General features: G+C 30.8%; 1 protein-coding gene across 3 annotated transcripts in view; it reads left to right on the top strand.

Annotated features, from left to right (window-relative positions):
- The window catches only part of LOC127708290 (unconventional myosin-VIIa-like), a 52929-nt gene that overhangs the window by 8647 nt on the left and 21254 nt on the right, over window positions 1–23028 (top strand). For 2 of the 3 annotated variants that reach the window (XM_052213139.1, XM_052213138.1), the window contains exons 3-10: window positions 8185–8312; window positions 15596–15762; window positions 16333–16507; window positions 17233–17307; window positions 18834–18918; window positions 19941–20047; window positions 21896–22022; window positions 22798–22916. In XM_052213139.1, the coding sequence (XP_052069099.1) occupies window positions 8185–8312; window positions 15596–15762; window positions 16333–16507; window positions 17233–17307; window positions 18834–18918; window positions 19941–20047; window positions 21896–22022; window positions 22798–22916 (983 nt within the window). Of the gene's footprint in view, window positions 1–202; window positions 1359–8184; window positions 8313–15595; window positions 15763–16332; window positions 16508–17232; window positions 17308–18833; window positions 18919–19940; window positions 20048–21895; window positions 22023–22797; window positions 22917–23028 lie in introns of those variants that run through there. The other variant, XM_052213140.1, reaches the window with a different exon arrangement.

The raw sequence follows: 23028 nt of genomic DNA, 5'->3' as shown, positions 1-23028 counted from the left end.
TTGTTATCTGCTAGATATAGATATATAACGATAGACATTTTAACAAATATTTTAATATGGATGAATTCATCTTTAAAACAACCTGCCAAATATGTCCGACTTTAATGAAATAAGATGATTCTTTATCACTGCAGATCTATATTCATGTAGAAGAAGACATAAACTTACAAAATATGTGAAGTAGAGATTTATAGTTATAATATGATTGTTGTACACCAATCAAAATAATTATCATTGTTGATCACAATATTGTTATACACTTCTGTATTGTTATTGTACAAGAGGTCATGATCGGAACAGGTACAACAAATACAGAGCTGTATTGTTTTTTATATTAAAACCATCCAACTGGAATGTACCCCAGTTTAATTATGTGAGATATTTTCTTTTATATTGAATTGGGGGAAAAAATCGTTTAGAACATCATTCAATTTAAACCAAAAAAATTGTGATTGGATGATAAATGTGGATGGATTAACGTGGAGGAAACAATTTAACTTGGATATATAGATACAAATCTGATCAGGGTATTGTGACATACCACTGTAAAGTATACATTAGTGTAAACAGATGTCCAGTTTACGACTTTCAAGTGACATGCAGGCTCCGTTACCTATGTTTTTACCTGGCCATCAAATGTTTTGAAGTGTGACATCAACTTAAGACCACATTTGATGAAGTTTTAAGTATCATTTAATAATGTCTATAAACAAGCACTACAGAAGGTAGTATTACTGTAGTACTATAGGATTAGTACTTAAAGACAAGTTTGGATTTCGTCAAATACCATGTACAATAGTTTGGTGAGAAAGTTCCTTCATAAAGATACAATCGAAGGTCATTATGTTGTCATAAAAAATCTATAACCTGTTTAAGGAGATGTGCCGATAATAAAATGTTGACATCCACGACATGGGACAAGGGACATTGAATTATCAAGTACCAGTGGATGATATTTGGAAATAAGAGATAATATAGAATTTTTGTCAAAAAAAAACCTATGGATCTATTGAACCAATTTACATCCAATAGTTGATAGTTATGATAGAAAAGTATTAAAATATGATTCAACTATAGATACTTTTTTCACAGTTTTACACAGTTCATGAAACTAGGGATGTTATTGGATAATATTTTCAGCATTTGTTAGTTTAGGAAATTTAAAAACAAAGAGATGACACTAACTTGATTGATGTGATTCAAACTTCTATGTGGTCAGTAATGTTTGGATAAGATTTATAATAGATCTGAACTTATTTGTTTTGGGATGTGTATTGCCATAGATTGACAGCAATCACTCAGATATGTAGCTGGAATTTATTACCTGTAACTTGTGAGATAAATAATGGCATTCAAAAGTAAGTCAACATATACAGAAAAAATAAGAAAAGTTTCAACTTTTATGTATGGGATTCATTGTTGTCTGTTAACATTTAGAACAGTAAAAATGTATTGTTTTAAATGCTAGACTTGCATATTTCCAGGCTACTATTGTCATTTTAAACTATAAATAGACCCTAAGATCACTACAATGATTGAAAATGTTGTTATCTCAGATTAAACAATTGATTCTTTTTAAAATTTTATGATCGTATGAATATAAGTTCATGCAATTATTGATTCAGACAATTTTTATTTTTTTTAGGGGATAAAACAATGGTCTAGCTGAAAACAATATATGTTAATAAAAATTAATTTATGTCCAATGTGATTAACATTTAATTAACTTTATACATGTTACCGAAAGACACCATTTCCACTTTAAATAGCATTCTTAATTCTTTAAAAGAAATTACACTGAAAAGCATGTATGAAATATCTTGAGGGTATGTCCTGGACATCTTTTTTATACATTTTCTGTTTTTTTTTCACAAAGTAAATTTTGATTCTATTTAAATGGCTCTTTTTTTGTTAGAAATATGTACATTTTAGTGACATTCCGATCAGTGTATGTTGAAAGAGATTTACAAACAAAAACATGAGGCTTTAGTATGTATGCATAAGAATTAAATTGATAAAGGAATAAGGAATGTCAGATTTTCTAAAGCAGATTCTGTGAAAAGAATATCACTTGTTTTAATTTGACATTCTATAAACCTGTTCATGTTACAAAAAATGATTTTCCACCCTTGCACTACTGCATGACAGAATTATACATACTTCATTGGTATCACAAAGTCATTAAAATAAAATCAATTGAAAAATGATTTTAACAAATTTAGGAGAAAAAAAAGTGTATGACTTTGTCATGAGGAAGTGAAGGAACACAAATACAGTGTGAAGTTTATAATTACAGATTGGCAATGTTATATTTTGTTTTCCATTCTTGCTTATGATGGTTTACTGAATTTGATCAAAATGAGTCAGTTTTTTGTAAGATTGAGAAAAAAGCCTTAGCTTTGAAATTTGGATTGAAAGAATCCAAAATTGTTTTGTGCAATATAACTTAGAGACTGTTAATTTTTCTTTCATTTGTGGGGACATGGGAGGAAACATTGGAATTTTTCTTATTGCAAGTCCCCACCTTGAAGAAGGAAAATAAATATAAGTCCTCCCTTCCAAAGACATGAAAATTTCAAGTAAAATATTGTTCATTAGATCTGTTACACCCTAATGTGTTTGATTTGGCTTTCCAACTGTTTTGATTCAAGCGCAACGGATGAGTCTTATGTAGACAAAAACAAGTTATTCTGGCATACCAAATTTAAGCCTGGTATCTTTGATTAGTTTTTATGGAACCATGATTTGTTTGTAAATTTGAAGACCTCTGTCAAATAACCTTGGCCTTTTTAGGCTCTATAGACAGGTTTTTCCGATTATCTGCCTTAGTTTGTGACGCGACTCCTAGGCGTCGTCGTAGTAGGATCGCCATTACAACCGTGAAAAAAATACGGATATAGATCTATATGCCCTGACCGCATATAATTAAATGTAAACACAAGAATGTGAAGTCGTACTTGACCTCGGCAAAATTATATGTGCTATAAATAATAAAGTAATTAGATAAGGATTCTAAGTGTATTGCAGGCCAGGTGTCGTGTCCTTAATTTAAAATATAACTGTATTTGATATGTTACACGCGGGACATAATAAATTTTATACGAATACTAATCCCAGGTTACATGTCGATTACAATCATTTGGTAATCATAATATTAATAATTATAACGCATACATAAATAAAAAATAAATAGTCTTGACCGGTCGAATATGTGATATATCAGAAAAACCAGGGTGCAATTTTATCAAATCATAGAAATTTCTGTGGTCAGACCTGGGAACAGTATATCTATATCAATATATATGTTCCTGGTCAGACCTATAATGAGACAGTCCTAAAATTTAACAATGCACTGTTATCAGACGGTCCTACAGAGACGAGAGTTTTGTGCTTTTTGCTTGACTCACGTATAATGCTCAAAACTGAGTGACATTTTCGTATTACTTTGGTATCCGCATGAATTGCGCTATGATGCTATCGATGCGTCGGGCAATATGTAGATATAACTTTGCGATTAGAATATGGGCTTAAGAAGTTTTGAACTTTCACGGCCCATGTATTCCTATAGTTATTATGTGTTCGATTCCAATTTCTTTTGCAGAAAATTACTCGACATACAACTACTATAGTATGTATAGTATACAACATCATGATCCAGCCCGTGCTTAATATAAATGAATGCCATTAAACCACCAAAGACTCCAACATGTAAATTCAAAGCGATGATTAGTTATGTTTTAGAAGCGTCATTTAGTGTTTTGCCAACTCCCCTCCCAACCACTCCAAAACAATGGTCTCGTAGATTTTCATCCCTAATCCGTATTAGACTCTTATATAAGTCCCCGATGTATATAATACAGTGAAATACAGTATTACAATATAACAATAGGGATGTATATCGGACCGTCGGACTACTGAAGTATCGGAATTTCGGGTTTTCGGATTACCGGTATAGCTACGCTTTCGTAGGTTCTAGTAAACTATTTGATTACCAAGAGTTAGACCTTTGAAAAATCCTTTCTAATGTATAAAATTTTAGAATTCATGCACAGAATAATCTACTGAGGAAAGTTCAAATCAACAGAAGTAACTGTATACGCCTTATAAAGAAAATAAAGTGAAAATATACCATAAGCACACAGACCCACATATATATAAAACCTTTAAGTTTTTCAGCAAGAACTGCACCCAGGAATAAAATATTTTACAAGCCTTACTTTTCGAAATATTAAAGCGCCGTCCCAAATAACCAAATACTCAAACTAAGTATTAACCTCATCAGTACGATCGAGCAACAGCTGATCTGCAATATCGTAGTTGAAGATTAAATTGTGTAGTAATTCCACTAAAGTAAAGAAAACTTAGTTACATAAATATACAATAAGGCGTCACTGTCATTCATAATATTTCTTAAACGGCTGACGAGGTTCCCCCTCCCCTTTTATTTAATTTTGAACTCCTTACTCCTCTGTTAACAATATTTTTGACTGTGTTAATATTGTCGGAATGTCTGTCTATTTTGCAGCATAAAGATACTATAGAAGTCATGAATGAAAAAAGTTCGTCTTTTCACACTGGGTTGATTTGCTTGCAATTATAACTACATGTAGCCTCGGGGTAGGTTTCATTGTTATTAGCTTCATTTATGGTTAATCCAGACATTTTACCGCTTCCACTTCAAAAGTTTGGGGGCACGCGCCCTCCCCCTTTTTTCAAAATCCTGGATTCGCATCTGATGTCGCGGTGGATTTTCTATACAAAAAGAGGCAGATTCACTGTAGTCATCGGATTAAATTTTATAGATTAATATAAGTTTTAACAGTCGTTTTACAACATGTAAACATTCGTCGGTCAGAGTTATTTTACTTTCATAACAAGTTTTATTTAAAAAAAACGGATTGTCGTGCAGTGGCGCATCATCCAAAAAAAAATGTCTGGATCATACAAAAACCTGTTTAAGCAGAGTTTTTTTTTTATGTTTATACGGCTTTCATCCACTCAGGTTTGTTGGCTCGTCTGAAGGCATCACATAAGACGTATATGCATGGAATCAAACGAGGGCAGTCATTGTGCAAGTCGTTGTGTAATTCGCATATTGATTTTTTCCACACCTGAAGTTTTTTACGATTATTTGTACAACTATTAACTGCACAAGAAATGCTTCCATGTTTTTTATAACTTTCGGCAGCATCCATAGTAAAATAAATCAGAAAATGAAAGAAATACAAATGTAAACAGAAAATCGATAATGTTTTGATCAATACACGTGCGTTATTTTTCACGGTTGTAATGGCGGATCGGTCACGTGAGATGTTAATGGATGCGCCCATGTTTTCTAGGTCAATTACAGATAAACCCGTCTATTGCTGAGGTTTAAGCTTTTGATTGGTGACTGTTTCTCGGTAATTGTATTCAAATTAATTTTGAGGTAATCGTATGCCAAGTAAGTTTCAGGTAAATTTGATTCTTGTTTCATGGTACATTAGGGTAATTTATATCCTGTTTCCATGATAACGGTTAGTTTAATACTTATAATAATAGATAAATGTCATGTGTAGTACAAGGTTATGGTTTATATGTTTGTTTATTGATTTTTAACATCAGAAGACTGAAATATATTCATGCATAGCTATTAGCCAATTAGACATTTCTCTGTGTCCACACCTTTAGATTGTGCAGCATTGAATATCTTAAAATTTATTAAAATCTTCTTTACAGATAACAAATGAAATTATTGATGAAGAGACTTAAATGCAGACATATTGTCATTTCCAATAGGAAAGGATTTTACTTGTCTAGATTGTTGTTAATCATGTATTTATTAGGTAATATTTTTCAGAAAAATGTCTAAATAAACTGCAACTTTATAAATTGAGAATAGAATTAAATATTTGATTATGTCAATTGCTTTAGGAAATGAACTATTATGAATTTCTATAAAGACTGCATTTATTATTAAGATTCCCTGCAGATAAAAACTATTTACAGAGTGCAACATATTTAATTTTGTGTCCTGTGTCTATATTGGAAATCAACCATTTTGATTGTATTTCTTTATTTGACATATAATTGTTTTGGGAGTCCCAAAAGAAGAGCAAACATAGAAATTTAATAAATATAATTTACAATGGTAATTTCCTGAATTTCTTCCATTATAAATATTTAGTTAGCAAGATGTTTTTTATTGTAAAAGATTTTTTAGAATATTACAAGGTCATGAAGGTGCATTATCTTATATTTGCTATAAACAAACAGAATATGATGCTTCAGCCTGGTAGAAATTTCAAACATTTTTGAAACCTTTTAAAACATACAGTTATGTTATGATCTGTTTCTGTACTAAAAATAAGGCCTTATGGAAAGTTGGGCTCTGATGAATACATCATTATTAAGGATAAACACTTTAAGATGTTGCATTTCATGAGGGCCTTTGATAAGCAGGATCTTGTAAGAAGATCACTTATGTACCTAATATACAACACTATTTATATCATTCCTGTTCTATATTAATGTTTTTGAACCTCAGAGCAGTAGTCAACTATTACCATTACATAATATCTCTTTTGATTGTATGCTATAAAAACTGTTTTGATATCTGTTTGTATTGATGTAAAATAAGTCCAATATTTCCTTCAAGTACATATATCAATACAATTTGTCAGAAAATTTAGGTCACTGTGCACCAAATTTTTCTACAAACCAATCCAAGAGAAAATCTGCCATGTGAAATCAGGTTGTTTGACTTGAATTAACATATTATAAGTGTTGAAATGTCCTTTTACTTACTATGATATATGTTATTCGTAAATCCCTTCCTTCTGTTAACACATTACAATAATTTATTTTTGATTGGTAATACTTAGTTCGACAGTAACAGCTTTCATTTCTCAAGCATTAAATCAAAATCAAATTTAGATTTAACAATATATTCCTCATTATCAGTAAGTAGAAATTTATTTTTATTAATGGTTACAGGTCCTGCAATATTTTATTTATAACACACTTTTAGAATGAACATTTTTGACATTTGCTGACACTTCTGTATTGGCCTTTCGATCATTGATGCATGATCGTCACCCATTTGTATAACATCACTTTGTTGAACTAAGCATTTTTTGACAGTTGCTGACATTCAAATTGGCCCTTTTCATTGCATGGACACATATTTGTATAATAACATTCCTTTTAGCAGCAACCTTTATATAAAGCTAGTTTATAAGAACTTTTGCTTCTTGAAATGCAGAAAAATAGCATTTGTAATGTACAGGTTAAAACTATTTTTTGTTATAAAAATATTATACTGCAACTCATTGAGTTTTTTTGTACCATAATTTGGATTACTTATACTTTAATACTAGAATGAATGCATGTATGATTCAGGTAATCTCCAAACAAGCTGAATCAACAATGTTGTGAGGGTTATTTGGAAATAAATTTAGTGCATTGTAAGATTCTAATATGCTGAGTAATACATGTGACTAAATGCTCTGGTTTATAGATTTATGCCTTTGAAATTGTTTTTTTTTTGTAACTACATGTAACTCAAGAAAGTATAAATTGTTATATCCTAATATGCAGATGTACTAGTATCTAATCATGAAATGTTTACTAACATACACATTTGGGGATTTAGTTGGGGCTTGATTTGATTTTGTTGTAATATGCTAAATTTGTAAACAGCCATGAAGTAGGCTTTCCATATTTCTCCTCACGTCTGATTACTGTAGCCTTTTTCACCTTTAGGAAATATAGGGTTTTATGTGTAGCCAGTGGCAAAAATAGCAGTTTGTTTCTGATCTGCTATTATATAAGTAGAGTTGTCCATTTAAATATACATGTTGAAGGTCAATGGTTTACACAGGAATTCAAAGTTCCTTATTAAGTTGATATACTTAAGATGTATCCTGAGTCTCTTTTCCAAATTCATGCATGTTGTTAGAATTTGCCACAAATAGTTGACATGGTTCCTGTTTATTGATTTACAGCTTTTTTTACTATCAAAGATTAATTTTTAGACCCACAATCATATTAAATATTCTGTTAAACATTTGACAAATGTCAGTTCCTTTTTTATTTTGTGGCTAACCACTGCAGTGACATGAACAGAAATTTCCTTTTTTTTTCTTTTGTGTTTAAAATACCTTGCTAGTTTTAAATGAATTATTTCTGAATTTTGTTTTACAGACCAAAGAAGTGCTGTAGACATGAGTGTATATTCTTGTATAGAAGATCTGACACATTTAGTGGGTCCAATGACAGAAGATACAGTGGTCAGGTGCCTTCAGGCTCGGTTTTATTCACATTTATATCAGGTAATTGTATACAAAATATTGTTGAATTTCCTGTGAACTGTAGTCTGAAAAAAAGATAATCATTTGAATTGGCATACATTCAATAAATGTGTGAAATACCTGATTTTCATTATATTTCAGATTATTTTTTAAATGATGAAAAATGGGATCTTTCACTTGATATTTTGATATGTTGTATGTATCAGACTTAAATGTTTGCAGAAGTGCAATGAATAAAGTATATCCTAGTAATGATAACTAAATTTGTAAGAATACACAAAAAAATACAGGCTTAATTTTGGTAAATTTACCATAGTTATTGCCTTCATTATCTGGGGGAAAAATGGTTTTAAGGTTTTTGGATGGTAATTATGTTCTTTTGATACTATGCTTATAACCTCATGAAATACACAGAACAAGTTTAATTTTGTCTAATTTGTCATTTACTGATGAAAGAAACCATAATGATGAATAAGGTATAGAAAGAAAATTACTTGGACTTCTCCAATCCAATAGTTAGACCCATTCAGTTGGGACATCAGTTTGGTGTAAAATACAATGCCAAGACTGATTAGTATTGGTATGCCAAGTATGATGTCCCATACTAGGATATGCCATGCTCTTTTCAGTTAAGTACTCTTGCATTAATTATTTCAGGGGTCTTTATGTGACCTCTTGCAATGCTAAGAAGTGCATCTTTTTGTGTTGCACGGGGGACAACATAGAAATAGCGGGCATCCGTCCGTCTGTCCGTCCAGTCATGTTAGTGCTCTCACGTGTACAATTCTTGCCAGATTTTTAAGAAACCTTATATCATAGGTTTATATCAGCAATGTCTTTGACACTTTTGAAAACAAGTGCTGATCAAATATTTTTAACAAGTTATGCCCCTTGGAAATATTAATTATAATGAAAATTGCATTACATTTGCTCCAAAACCTTTATTTCTCTAAGATATTTATAAAAAGTTTTAAAGAACAAAAAAAAATGCAGTCCACATTTCCCACTCTCTGTTTCCTCATTTTGCAGATCATATTTGATTTATTGTTGAATTTTTTTATCCTGAATATGCATAAAATATTTTCCACGGTCAATTGAACATGCAATAAATAGTCAGACATTCTGTTGAAATAATATCAATCTCTCATTATCATTTGACTTTTTAATGTTTTCAGATGTTATTTGGATACTATGAAACTTTTACACAATGTCATACACCTTATAACAGGTCAAGTTGGGTTTTAAAATGTTTGACATGTATCATTGCAAAGTTATGCCCCTTTACTATAATACAAGTTCTGAAGTTACAGTCTTGTTTAAGCCTCAATGCAGAGACATCTACAATTACTAGATCACCTAATGGTGGACGGTATGACATTGAATAGTGATCTAATAACTGATAAATAGAGGTTATGAAAAAACAGAACATAATAACTTATAATCTAGAAAAAGTGAAATTTCTATAGGAAATTAAATGAAAAATATTTAAATTTGATACTAAGTATTTTCAGTTTAGAAATGAAAAGAAAAAATAGAAATCCATCATGAGGCATAATTTTACAGTTAATCTCATTTAAAAGGATAATAATGAATTATCAGCTAGAATGACCATCAATTTACTGGAAGGAATTTATATTTACAGTCAGTGATGTAGAACTTTTAAAAATAAATAAATAATGGTCAACTAATGTAATTATGATCTAATGGAAAGAAAATAAATAGAACTTTTCTTGTATTGTATTACATTCAAAATTTTGTCCAAACAACTGTGTCATAAGTTATCTGAAATAGATATGCCTCATTTTGTTCAAATTTTTTTTGAAATAATCCTTTAATTTCTGTGTGTGGTTTTGAATTAATGTCTTTTTTTTATTAGAAGATGATTATTGATTGTTATCTGTTCTGGTGTGGATCACAGATCAAAGTATTCACTGATTTATAACATAATTAGATTGGATTTAGAGGAATTGACATTAAGACAGTTATTTAAAAGTTATATGTTGGGAAAAGTAAAAAAATCTGGTTTATTATAATAGTGAACTGATCCTGGGATATGTGAAAGGTTGCATTTATAAGTATTGGTGAATATTCTCCATTTGCAAATATAAGTAGTTTTTTTCAGTAAAATATCCAATAGGGAATTATATTCACCAATAATATTTGTGATAAGCTTTTTATATGGCCACCAAAAATTTTTTGCTTCATATAATGCTATGGTGTCGTCGTCGTCGTCTGCGTCCGTAGTCGTCTTCTGCGTCCGTCGTCGTTTGAAGACACATTTGTTTCCGGACAATAACTTTAGTTCAAGTGAATGGATCTCTAAGAAATTTTACCAGAAGGTTCAATACCACAAAAGGAAGGTTGGGATTGAATTTGGGGGTTATGGTACGAACAGTTTAGGAATAAGGGGCCAAAAACAAGCATTTTTGTAGTTTCTGGACAATAACTTGTGTGTTAGTGTATAGATCTCTCAGAAATTGTACCACAAGGTTCCATATCACAAAGGGAAGGCTGGGATTGAGTTTGGGGGTAATTGCCCCAACAGTTCAGGAATTGGGGGCAAAAAAGGGGCCAAAAACAAGCATTTTTCTAGTTTCCAGACAGTAACTTGTGTTTAAGTGTATGGATCTCTCTAAAATTGTACTACAAGGTTCCATACCACAAAGGAAAGGCTGGGATTAATTTGGGGTTATTACTCCAAGGGGGAGGGGGTTCAAAAAGTTTGGGGGGATTTTTTTTTCCAATTTTTTTGGGGGGTTCATATTTTTTTTCTTCAAAATTTTTGAAATTTCAAATGATTGCGCAATAGCAAGAAATCTTCAATTGCACAGTATTGCTCAATAGCACAGTATTGGGCAATAGCAAGAAATCTTCAAATGCACAGTATTGCGCAATAGCAAGAAATCTTCAATTGCACAGTATTGCGCAATAGTAAGAAATATTCAATTGCACAGTAATGCACATTAGCACAGTAATGCACAATAGCACAGTATTGAGCAATAGCACAGTATTGCGCAATAGCAAGAAATCCTTTATTGCACAGTATTGCGCAATAGCACAGTATTGCACAATAGCAAGAAATCTTAAGTTGCACAGTTTTGCGCAATAGCAAGAAATCTTCAATTGAAAATAAATACAAATCTTTTAACCAATTTCAATGGGATTAATTTAAAGTCTTTAATTTTTTGGGGTTCTAACCTTGTATTACTTTTTTGGATATTGGGCCCCATTTTTAAATTGGTCTACATAGAGGTCAAAAGGGTCCAAAATTAACCTTTGTTTGATTTCATCAAAAACTGAATTATTGCGGCTGTATGATATGCTGAATCTTATTGTGCATTTAGATTTTTTATTTTGGGCCCTGTTTTCAAATTAGTCCATATTAAGGTTTGAAGGGTCTAAATTTAAACTTTGTTTGATTTCAACTAAAATTAAATTTTTGGTGTTTTTTTATATGCTGAATTCTAACCATGTTGTTAGATTTTGAATATCAGACCATTCTAGGTAAATTAAATGTCCCATTTCAAATTTTTAAGATCTTTGACCACATTTATTTTGTGTCAGAAACCTATATTATGTCAAAAATTTGATCACAATCCAAATTCAGACAGTATCAAGCTTGAATATTGTGTCCAAACTTGCCCCAACTGTTCAGGGTTAGACCTCTGCAGTCGTATCTGGCTGCGCTCAGCGAAGCATTTTATTTTAAGTAGCAAACAGGATAGGTTCCCTTTTACCAAAACACAGCCTTGAATTTCAACTTCACCTTAAATGATAAAAAAGTCACAATTTGATTCTTAAATGGATCTATTTCAAAAGCCTCAATTACTGCTAAGTAAAACAAATCTCTCCATAAAAATACGTTTTCAAAAGCATATTTTAGAGATGTTGTTGAAAACCGATGAATGATTTTTTTTGTGTGCATTTTCCAGACTTGAAAGCTTTAAGAAAACCTTGGTTGCAACCTATGATCCAAAATGTTCTGTAATCGAAAGTTACTGTTTTATTGAATCCATAGAAACAATAATTTTCATGATCTGACATTACAACACAAATAATGCATTAATTATTAAGGAGTGCCGAAAAGAAGTTATTTCGTTTTACATCACTACTATTTTGTTGTAAAATTTGTAATTTTTGGCAAGATTTAAAAAAAAAATTAAAATCTTACGGCCTATTTTAATCCTATGTGAACCTACTTCATTATATATGGTGAACACATTAGTGATGACACTTGTCTATTGCTGAAATCTATATTTTAACCTTAAGATGCCTTTTTGATTTTTGTGTCCATGGATTTCTGTCTCATTGACGTACTTCTTTTTTTTTCTCTTGATGAATCTTCTAAGGTAAAAAACACAAAAATAATTTGAACTACAAAAAATGTATTATGATTAGCCAGTAGTACAATTGTGGAAAATTTCCCTTTATGTATATTGTGTATGTTTTTTGCATTATTACAAAGTGATCATGACTTTATGGTTACATAGTAGAAGACTATAATAATGATAAAGAGATTTTTTACCCTTAGAGTGAAGGAAATTTGTCAATATTATCAATAATAAATCAATCATGTTTATCAATCCAAATATTGATGATCTCATTTTATTAGTCTCAATAATTTCCTGAACTTTCTGATTTGTTTTTCTTTTGTATGATTGAAAATTTTATAGTAGAATTTAAGGAGAATAGAAACAGGTTTCATATATTAAATAACAACTTTTTTTTGCCTTATTTTTTCACAGACAAAAGTTGAAAGCTAATGACTAATGTAATGTTAATTTCTGTGTCATTTGGTCTCTTGTGGAGAGTTGTCTCACTGGCAATCATACCACATCTTCTTTTTAGATATATTTAGCTGGTTGTTTTATACGATTGATTCATTTTATATATACTCCCACATATGTCTCCTCAGAAACATACACAAAATTACTAGTGTAAAACCATTCAAACGGGAAAACCAACGGTCTAATCTATATAAAAAACAAGAAACGAGAAACACTTAAGAACCACATCAACAAACAACAACTACTGAACATCAGATTCCTGACTTAGGACAGGTGCAAACAAATGCAGCTTAAGTTTAGTCAATATGACATATTTATGATCTCAGTTATCAAATATGGCAGCCATATATACAGAAATTGAAATTGAAGTCCCAAAAAAATCATAGTAAAAATAGGAAAAATCTTTAAAAAAAACTGCTTCTAAACTTTAGGGAAATTCATGATTCGGAATGAAAATGGTTGAAAACCTCAACAACCTATTCATATATTACCTCAACTTTATTTATAAAACAATAAAACAAATAAGGGGAAGGGGGTTTAACTTCAATGCTGGGGAATTTTATTTTTACTGAATTATGATTGTACTTTTAAGCCAGGAGAGCGTCTAGTTTTTTTTAGCTTTTTGTCCTTAATAAAGGAATGTTTCCACATAAATTTGAATGTTAAGCAATTTAAGTATTTAAAGAAAATAGTTGTTGTAAACAATTTAAGAGGATTATGGATGAAATATCTTTGGGTTACAACTCAGTGGTTTTTGTAGTTTTGTTAAGATGTTGAGATGTTTTCAGATCATTCATCGAGGTAGACAAATGTCTGTAATAATTAGGTGTCAATGTATCATAACTACTTACAAAAACTCCTAAACCATGGTTTTAAATAATATGAAGTATATTGACATTATTAGAAGTTTAATGGTTAGTTTACACAATACTGATGTTGTTTGTTGTTTTATTTTATTTTTCACATCATCATCAAAGCTTTTATACAACGATTCTATCAGTAATTTAAAGTTTAACATCAGATTTAGTCATTTGAAGTTTAACTTTAGATTTGGTACATTGACTATATTGCCAAATAACATGGGTTTATAATACTTTGTTGGAACTAATTTTGATGGTTTGAGATAAGATGGGATTTTTTCTATAGATTTTTCATGGTTTGATTGTTTGCTTGTAAATTAGGTATACCATAACTTCCTAAATAGAAAAAAAAATATATCAAGTCACCGCTTAATGTATCTATAATTGAAAAGGTGATAGATGAACTCTAAGCCTTATCATATACTGTAATTAATAGTTTCAATTTGAAGGTTGCTTCAATAATAATCTGGTTTTTGTCTCGCCTTTGACGAAAATTAGACATAGGTGTTGCTTTTTCAGCGGTGGCGTTGGGGGCATCAACAATTGTTAAGTTTTCTGCTTAAGTCAGTTTGATAGGAACTACTTGAGACAGATCAATGATATTTTCTATAAAGTTACTATCAGTACATATCAGTTTGAGGACTATTCCAAGGCCCCCTAGGTCATGGTCCAGTGGTTTTGAATTAATTAGCAATTTTCAATGTTTAGTTTTTAATCAAATTTTCGAAGGAAAAATCGGTTATTGATTTGGGGATGTACGTTTGCTGTCACTCTGACAGCCTCTTGTTTGCTTATATTAGTATGATAGGAACTTCTTGTGATAGATCAATGATAATTTCTTTAAAGTTACATTACTATCAATACATATCAGTTTGAAGACTATTTCGAGGCCCTGCCCATGTATGTCATGGTCCAGTGACTTTCAATTAATTACCAAATTTCAATGTTAAGTATTTTGCTTAAGTTATTTTGATAGGAACTACTTATGATACACAGTGATATTTTCTATAAAGTTGCATCAATATCAGTAAATCTCAGTTTGAAGATCATTTTGACGCGCTGCTCTTGATGTGATGGTCCAGCAATTTGAATTGATAAGCAATGTTGCTGTCCATCAGATTGTCTTTTGATGAATTTTCTGCCGATGGGCAAGACATATCTCTGTGTCAATAGTCTATTTATATATGCACATGTCTAAATGGCAATGATTAAAGTAAAAATTTGTCTATCTGCCAAAAAATGCACCATTTAACCATTTACCGGAAAACAAAAATTCATGGAGAGTTTGACCCTCATTGTTTCCTGACTTTGCTACTATTTTCTCTGTTTGTGTTTATCTGTCTAAGAAATGGCAGTTTGGCATGAAAACACTCTTCTCCTGGAGATATTTTGGACAGTATTATGGTTCAAGATATCTTTTAAAGAAGTGTATTGCACTTGCCAGTATACAGTCTGCATGCTGTCATAGTAACAACCATAAAGCATTTTTGTAATGAGTTTGATATAACATGAGGATGAGAAACCTTTGAACTGATGTTTAAAACCCTAGATAAAACACTGTCAAGGTTGGCTATTCTTGGCATAATAGTTAATACAGCAAGAAGACTGTTGTCTAAATCATAATCCACTACATTTTCTCATTAAAATATTTTTTCAGAATAAAATAGGACCAGTGATAGTATCAGTTAATTGTAATCGACACAAACCTTCATATAAAGTAATGGTAGATCCTGATAGTCATCCATCACTAATGATGAAACGTATGATTAAAGAGGCTGTGTCACAACACTCAGAAAATGGTCATTCACAGGCAGTCATTGTAAGGTATGGTTATAGTTAACATGGAGTGATTGGGAATGGGTAACATTGATGAAGATGATCCAAAAGTCAAAGCATGATGGAGGTTACTTAAAATAATATAAATGGTTAAAACGACTGGTCAAGCACACAGAATATAATAGATTTACAAATGTAAATTGCAGTTCGTTCAAAATTCTGACCAAATTGCAATTTTTTTCATCAAATCAAACTGTTCAACTGGTCAGAAATTTTAGCAATGAAGTGTAAAGTAAAATCATGTGATCAAAAAGGTTGATGGTTGTGGTTTGTCCATAAATACCTGATTTGAAGACGCCATTGGTTTCAGTTATAGCAAATTAGTAAATTAAAGATTTTGTCATTTTACTGATAGTTTGCGTTAATGTGCATGTTTGTAAGCACTCAACCCTCCTTCTAACATGTTACAGTGGTGAGTCAAGCTTTGATTTGAAACAGCTTAGTTTTGAATGCATTATTTTCCTCTTCAGTAGATTCATTAAATTTATTGTCAAATGTTAAGTGGGTCAATTAAATATGACCTAAAATTATTTTTAAAACATTTATTTTATTATTCAGTGGTGAGAGTGGAAGTGGTAAAACACATTGTGCAATGCAGTTACTACGACAATTGTTTGACATAGCAGGGGGAGGGCCCGAGACTGATGCCTTCAAACACCTGTCAGCCACACTAACAGTGCTGCGGTCCCTAACCAGTGCTGCCACCATTACTAATCCTGAATGTAGTAGAGCGGTAAGTCATTTAAATCATACATATTTTCTTTTCAAAGCATATTTATTACACAAGCATTTTTTCTGATACTATGAAAATATATTTTAAGAAGGACTTAAAGGAGTTCAGAATTGGAACTAGAAAATTACAGTACATATATTTAAGTTTTATGCTCACCCAGGCAGCAGATGTGTTTCAACTATTTGTTGGTTTGATTTTTTCGAAGCAACTGCATTTCAGAGAAGAATGATTTTCAATGCTTAAAGTTCCACTCATTTACATCTGATGAAGAAAGATTAAGGTGAAGTTTCAGGTTAAGATCCAGATGTAATCATTTACAAGTCATAGAAGAGTTTTATGACTGAAACACTCTATTAGCTGGGACATATAGTCCTTATAAATAAAACAGGTGTCCTGACATTTTTGTTACTGAATGATATTGAAATGATTTTTGGTACAATAGTGTACAATGATGACTTACAGGCATTTGGTTTCGCTTGACCCTCTTTTTGTGAATAGAGCTTATTTTTGTGTTGTTTTTTATAGAATCTTGATTTTGTTGATGCTATACATACTAAACTTGGGTCATTTAATCTACATTTTATCCATGAATGGTTAAGATGTTTTGATGTTGAAATTCAAGATAGAGATTACCAAATATCTGCCATCAACAACAAAAATTCTTCAAAGGACAAAAAACTTATATGTAAAGAAAAATACCTTTAATAAACCTTGTTTGTTTTCAGGGAATGTTTGTGGAGAACTTTCTTACTGATGCTGCAATTTATCGCACAAAAGTGCATGCATACCTGCTGGATAGGGTAATATTTGTCATTCTGTTAATCTACCTTCTACAATGTTTTTATTCAATGGACAAACATTTGAAACCATCTAACCATCAATCAGTTATGCAATAAAAATTCATCATCTACAATTTTTTGCTATGTATTTCATACAAAAAAAACACATTTAAAAAAAGTTATTTTGAAGACATTTATGGTTTCATTTTAACAAACCATGTGTTAAAATACACATAATTATCTGAAGTTTATTTGTTTATCTTATCATAATTTTGTCTTCAGTTGTTTTTGTTTTCTCTTGATGTGAACATGAATAATAATATTTTAATATTGAATTTGGTTGAAATATATAGCAAATTTCTGAACAAATCATAATACTTGTGTATACATTGTATATCATCAGAAAATATCATCAGAAAATGAGAAGGCTTTACAATAAAAATATAACCTAGTAAAAAAATAAACCTGTGACAATTCTGCTACTATTGATACCAACTAGAATGACCTAAAACAATTTTTGTTGTTGAAAAAAAATAGTTTTATATGAAATATACAGCAAAAAGGTTGCTTGTGACGAATAATTATTTCACAACACTTTATATTTATCATTAGAACTCATTTTAAATATATTATCTCCCATAATAATAAATCTCCCAGAACACGTGATAGGGCAGTGTCTTTATTAATCTTGCCTTTAATTCAAATGTACAGATTTGTATTAACTTTTTGTTAGGAAATATAAACCTGTACCTATCTTTTTTAGGGTATGTTGAAAGAATAAAAGTGAGGAAACTAAAGAAAAAAATAATTGTTAAATAAGGCAAAGTTTCAATACGTGTAATACATAAAAAGGGTAACAGAAATTACCAAAAATATTGGATGAAAACACAGATATTTCATAGTGCATTTCTTTTAAATGATTAATGCAAGTTAAAAAAATCACACCTGCTCTTTCTCAATTATATATTATATTTTAACAGTGTTATTTCATCCCCTTTATTGCTATTTGTGGCATGAATCGTGAAGAAGTAAATTTGAAAGGTTATGAAAAAAACTTGCATGTTATACACTCTCCACACAAGGGACTTTACTTGAAGACCACGAAAATCAAAGGACGATAACTGTGTAACATGGCCTAAAGACCACACCCACAATGTACTCTTCTGAGAAAATTTGATATACAAAAAAAGACCAACAATAACAATCAATACATGGTCAAGATAGTCTGATTTGTTACAGGCACAAAAAGCTGTGGAGTAAACTAGTTTTATGTGAGCACAAATATTTCCCTTTGCCTATCTTGCCTGTCAAGTCCAATTGTCAATTATAGAAAAGAATAGTGAAATAGGAATTTTTCATTGACATGAGTTGCAACAATTTTCACCACAATACTTTATGCTTTTGTCCATTTGGTTGGATATCATTATGAAGTATTGAGGCACACTTTTTTTTAATTTAGAATTTCTATAATGTAATAATGCAATTCCTTCATCTGCAATTTCCAGACAACTAAAAATACATCATCATAGAACTTATCTGTTTTTCAGTCAAGGGTGTGCAGTATACAAAGATTTGAGAAGAACTATCATATATTCTACCAAATGTTATCTGGTCTTTCTGCAGAGGAAAAGGGTAAAATTACTATTTAAGAAATATTATTTATTAACTCCAATTTTCATTGAAAACTCAGACTTCTGTTTATCAATATCACACCAAATGTATGATATCCCTTTCAGGGAACCTGTAATGAGATATTATCCCACACAAAAGCCACTTTGTTCAATATTATATCCTTCAGTTGGGGCTATGTTGCAATCACCTTGTCTGTACTTTTATTCATCTGTTCATCCCACACTTTTTTCAGAAACTTCTGTCGAGAATGACTTCATATTTGGTCTATAGCAGCTTAACAGTGATGAGTTGTAACTTGTGAACATGTATGAATCTGTCAGATACCTATACTTTGAATTTTTCTATATGATAATGAACTTTAAATTTGGCATCAAATATATCTGATACATGTACTACTTTAAACAAATTACTTCATATTGGTCAGCCGCTTGAAAGTGATGAATTGTAACTCATGTGTGCTTTTAACAATAGCCAGACAACCTTTTTCTTAGCTTATATGCTTAGTATGACAATGCTTGCATTCTTGATCTGAAAGTAATGCATAAGTATGTTATCTATTACATCAAAGGCCAATACTCTGGCAAAGTCTTATTTAAAATTATAAAAGTGATTTTTTGATAAGATAAAATATAAATCTTAGATAACCCAGTTAAGATAGAATTGATTTTTTTGAATGAATATGAAAATATTGATTTTGCATCACCTATGACCAAAGGTTTGCTTTTTACTTGGTCCATGACTATAAAATCTGAACTTATGCAGTACTGCTTTGCAAAAATAAGTCTTTGATCGAAGTTAACTTATTCCATCTAACCCAGTTAATCACAGCATGTATTTAACAAGATTTTTTATTAGAGTACACTATTACTATACATTACTGTGTTGGCCAAGAAGCTTTGTGTATGCATGTATTATTTTTACGCATTCTTTGGATTCAGGTTTTAAAGATGTAGTTGATTATAAGCAAATTGTATGTACTAGTAATTATTTACACTTTTATGTAAGCAATCTTGTCTTCACAGCCAAGTTACACCTGACTGGACATTCTGTACATAATTTGAGATATCTGAGTTGTGGAAATACAGATTTTAATGACATGGAAGATAAATCTAGATTTGATTCATGGAAGGTAAGTACTAAATTTTATTGTAAATCCTCTTAAACTTTTGATTCAAAATTACCTTAGGCCAAAACCCTTAGCAACATACTGCTATAAATTTTTCAGGTAATAATCAGATGAAAATTTTACCCTCCTCCTCATAAATTTTTTGGCAGAAAACGAACTTACTACGTTTTCAATTTAAATATTCTGTTAATATGTTTGAATGCTTTTGATGGTTAGATTCACATATGCCCCTATTACATCTACTCAGCTTAGAAACTTGGTATACCAAATGTCTAACATAAATTCAAAATCTTCAATTGAAAGAGTGAGCAACATCAGGTCAACTAAAAAGTTGTCAAGAGCAAGAGGAAATGCTGCTCAGTTCTATAATCTCTCATGCTACACACCAGGGCTCACGCTACCAGGCGACTAGGGCGAAGAAGTCGCTTTCCCGTCCGTCACTTCGCTTTGCCCGACCCTCAAAAGCGAAAAGAAGTCACCCTACGGTTTACGATACTCGCTTTCAGTCGCTTTCTTCATCGGCAATATTCAATTTTTACCAAGACGATGAAACAGCAATTTTTCATTTAAAAGTAAAGAAATTCAAGGCATAAACAATTTATTTTCTTCAGAAAAGAGGTTAAAGCATTGATTTAAAAGTTGGTTGCATGTTATTTCATAAAAACAATTTTTTATCAATTCTGGTACTTGTTACTCAGAGCGTACTTCAAATCATTCTAACTTTCAGCAAAATAAATTGTTACTTCATTAGAACTTGATGAAATTTGTCTGAAGTAAATTTGTTATCCTTGTATTGCATTAAAAACGTCATATTCCTTTCCAAATAGAGTGTCAAACATCGTTTATTTTTTTGTAAATTTTTCTTCGTCCACCATTTAAATTATTGGTCATACATTTTTGTATTATTGTACAACTACGGATCGGAGTTGGGATTTCATTGGAAACGGACCTGCTATGACCGAAATCCAGATTTTTACGATAATGACTACGGACGCATGAATGGCACTGCTGACAAACAAAAATTGATCCCAAAAGGAAAACATGCATTAACATACTTTTGGTAAGATCTTCTTGATTAATGTATATATTTCCATGTATATGCATTGTTTCAATTTATAAGTTAAAGTTGCTCAACTCTGGGACTATTACACCAGAGACATATGTCTCTGATTACACTAATGTAATTATATTATGTCCAAACTTAACTGTTAAATTTATATATCTTTTTAATGAGAAATATTCAGTTTCATGAACATGATAACAGAGTATTTTTTAATTGATATAACAAACTTTCTTTTCCTTTTTGATATAAAAAAAAATCTTTTTTATTAGTGCCAGATATTTAATTGTTTTTTTCTGAAAAGAGGACTCATATTATTGTGCAACTAGATATGATAAAATTAAACAACTTTAAATTTGAACAGTTACTTTAATTGTATACCCAGGTTCAAATTGAACAATATAAAAAATGGCCCTTAATGTATTATAGTAAAAACCAAAAATTGTAGCACCGTGAGCGAAAACAAGCACTTCTCTTTCAAATATCACCACTTCTCCCTCTCAATTTCAAAAAGAGAAGTCACTTCTCCCTATGATTCTGAAGTAGTGTGAGCCCTGCTACACACATTATAAGTCTAATAGTAAATGACAGACTTAACAGAAAACTATAACATTTGACATAGATAGTTCACTAAATTACATCAACATTAGTAATTAGTTACTTTTTCAGTTGGCAATGCAAATTTTTCATTTCAGTTCAATTATGTGCACATGAGTTTCGAGAATATTTTAGTATAACTTTATATTAATATAGGAATATGTTCTGATTTATCTTTATATTTTTTTGTTTAGCTTTGCCTGTCAGTTCTTGGTATACCTTTCTCTGATGTAATGAGGATATTTGCTGCTGTATTGTTGTTAGGGAATGTGGAGTTTGTTGAAGGGACAGGATTGGAGCTAGACATTGTTGGCAATAATGGTATTTTTTCATATTTATCAATGATTCTGAAATCTAATAACAAATGAAGAATCAAAAGGCAAAAAAAACGATTGTGTTTTAAAATGCTATACTTAGTGCATCATATTATATAGTTTCCATAAGGACAATCAAACTATTAATTAAGACATTCTGCAAAATGCATTTCCCCCCCTGTAAATGAATGATAAAGACATGAAATTAAATTCCCCAAATGTGTCTTAAACCATCATAGCATAAACCATTCATGTGTTAACCATGAATTAAAGGATATGTTGGGTATATGTCAGTGAGACAGTATCCAAACACAACAAAATATCCAAAAAAGACATCCAGTTTTCTTCTGGTGGTCAGTTCATCTTAGCTTTTATTACAGCTATTTAAAACTGCTAAGGTGAGACACTTTATTTCAGATGTCTTTAAATAAGATTTACTGGATTTTAGCTGAGCTCGTTTAGTTTGATTACCTGGCCTTTTATTTGAATAGCTCTTAATAATATGAAAATAGAATTAACATTAAGAAAATTGACAAGCACCTGTATGGTTTATGTTTATGAAAAGTTAGCTGCAATATGAAAAGTTAGCTGCAATATAAAATGAGTTACAAAATGTCTGCAGGTGTTTTAAAATATGTAAAAAAATATGTACATCAGAGACATAAAGAACGAAAAAGATGACCTCAAAATTGTGATGACTTCAAAGTTAATTCAGGCAAGACTTCATCATAACCACAGTTAAAATATAAAAATGAATGACATAAACTCCTTTTATGATGTAGAAATAAAAGCTGTAGCAGCTCTGCTTGGAGTGTCTGGTGTAGCTTTATATAGAGGTTTTACTACAAAGACAAGAAATACAAGAGGACAAGTTTGTAAAGCACTGGCTGATGTTAATACAGTAAGTATAGCTTTGACAGAATAGTAATCAAATGAGTGGTCAGATTTCTACTTAACAATGTAGACAAAAGATAATGAAGTTTAGAGAAATAATAGAAAAAAATATTTACAAT

Source organism: Mytilus californianus, unplaced genomic scaffold, assembly GCF_021869535.1.
Source record: "Mytilus californianus isolate M0D057914Y unplaced genomic scaffold, xbMytCali1.0.p SCAF_7, whole genome shotgun sequence".
Lineage (NCBI taxonomy): Eukaryota > Metazoa > Mollusca > Bivalvia > Mytilida > Mytilidae > Mytilus > Mytilus californianus.
This window is presented reverse-complemented; position numbering and strand designations above follow the sequence as displayed.